The 1,786-nt window shown below is 40.3% G+C and overlaps 1 protein-coding gene across 1 annotated transcript; it reads right to left on the bottom strand.

The window, feature by feature from the left end:
- Positions 1-229: 229 nt before the first annotated feature.
- Positions 230-1,166, bottom strand: LOC117792273. Its single transcript, XM_034632333.1, has 3 exons — positions 990-1,166; positions 541-913; positions 230-482 (listed from the first exon to the last, which is right to left on the bottom strand). Exons 1-3 carry the CDS (start codon positions 1,152-1,154, stop codon positions 319-321), a joined length of 702 nt encoding a protein of 233 aa, XP_034488224.1. The 5' UTR covers positions 1,155-1,166; the 3' UTR covers positions 230-318.
- Positions 1,167-1,786: the final 620 nt, after the last annotated feature.

Genomic DNA, 1,786 nt, shown 5'->3' with positions numbered 1-1,786 from the left:
TAACAAATCTTTTCATAATAAACCACATAATCTTGTACAATTGCGGGTACAACTAATTGTTTTCCATCTACGGCCAATCCAAAGTCTTTATGTTTGTATTTTCTTATTAATATTTGATATATTTTAATCAAATATTTTATTTATTTTAATCCTTCCCGAAATCAAGCTATACATTCAGCTGAGCCACGGGACCACACAACCGTAGTTATTCAAAGAAAAGTTTAAAAAATTACAATTTTATATTATAAATGCTCGTATTTTATTAAAAATTCATTTGGTTTCAATTCAGTACAAAATATTGAGGTATTTAAGCGTCATTTAAGCCTCGATCGAATCAACCTCTACGGGAGCAACTGGATTAGCCAACTCCTCAATCAAGTTGCGACCCCAGGAGATACGCACATCGGCACAGTTCTTGAAGGTCTCTTGTGGACCACAGCCCAGGGCTCCGCTGCCATTTCCACACATTCCCCAGTTGTTGGCTGTAAAAGTGTTTGAGTAGAGTAAATCTTTAAATTCTTAGGAAACAAACAGTCTTACCTCCGACATAGGTCCAGCGAAGAACGCAATGATTGCAAGTAAGTCCCTGAGGCAGAAGAACGGTCACATCGAACTCTCCACTCTGGCTACCAATGTTCAGTCTGTCGCTACCATCGGGGAATCGCAGGCGATTCTGATTGAAGCACTCCTCGGACTCGCGGCCGAAGGCATCCAAGTTGCACAGGTTGAACTCAAAGTGACCCAGATGATTGGTGGTGATTTTAACGCCCACCTTGATGGCATTGGAGGCAGCATAGTTTTTGGTGATGACACCTGATCCGCCGATGTGGCCACCAATTTCATTGGCACGGGGCTGGGCAGCCAAATAGTTGTCGCCACACAATCCACACTTTCCACCGTTATTGGCCTGAGTCTAAATGATTCAATGGTGATCAAATTTTGAATGCTAATTTTGGAAACCACAGTAGATTTTGATTCTGAAGACCTACATTCATACCGCCACAGAAGAGCTCATTGTCGTTATAGTTGGTAGGGGCAGAGCCATCGAAACGCCAACGGGAGGAACGACTTGGCGGATTCAGCATCATGCCGTGAGCATCGATCTGATGCAGGCCAATGGCCAGAAGGAGAACCACACTGAGCAGGTACTTCATAATGCTACCAATTTCACTTTCACTTTCAATTTGTCTGGCTCTGAGCCAGCACGGGCTTTATATTCCTTTAGCCCCAACATTATCTTTGATTCGATTATCGCCTGAAGAGTTTTATGATGTCCATTCAACTGCCACCGAATGTTATCAATTTGAGGGCAACATACATTGCGAACGTGAATAAATAATAATATTATCATCTCCTATAGATATAGAGAGCTCGTGCGCCTGTGGAAGTCCAACTCTTCAGGGACCCTGGATAAACATCTCTAAGTGGCACACTAAAAATTACCATAAAACTGTCACCGAAATGCAAACGGCAAGTACAAAATTTAGACCATAGCTATTTAAAGTAATACACAAATCCGCCAAAGTTATTGAAATCGAAAGTGCAAAGCAACTTTTATGCGATCAATAATTCTTTTCAGGGGCGTAGTCAGTTTTTTCTATAGAAATAATTATCAAAATCTTTAATACTAATATTTTTATTCATTTAATCATATTGATAAATGTTAAGCTACGCATATGGGGGTTAAAATGACCCTCTACCTACGCCCTTGGATCTTTGTATTATCGTCAGCACATTCATAATCTACCTACTTGTACATATGTTTATTTACTCATAGTTATCACCA

The sequence above is a fragment of the Drosophila innubila genome, assembly GCF_004354385.1.
Source record: "Drosophila innubila isolate TH190305 chromosome 3R unlocalized genomic scaffold, UK_Dinn_1.0 2_E_3R, whole genome shotgun sequence".
In the NCBI taxonomy this organism is placed as follows: Eukaryota; Metazoa; Arthropoda; class Insecta; order Diptera; family Drosophilidae; genus Drosophila; species Drosophila innubila.
This window is presented reverse-complemented; position numbering and strand designations above follow the sequence as displayed.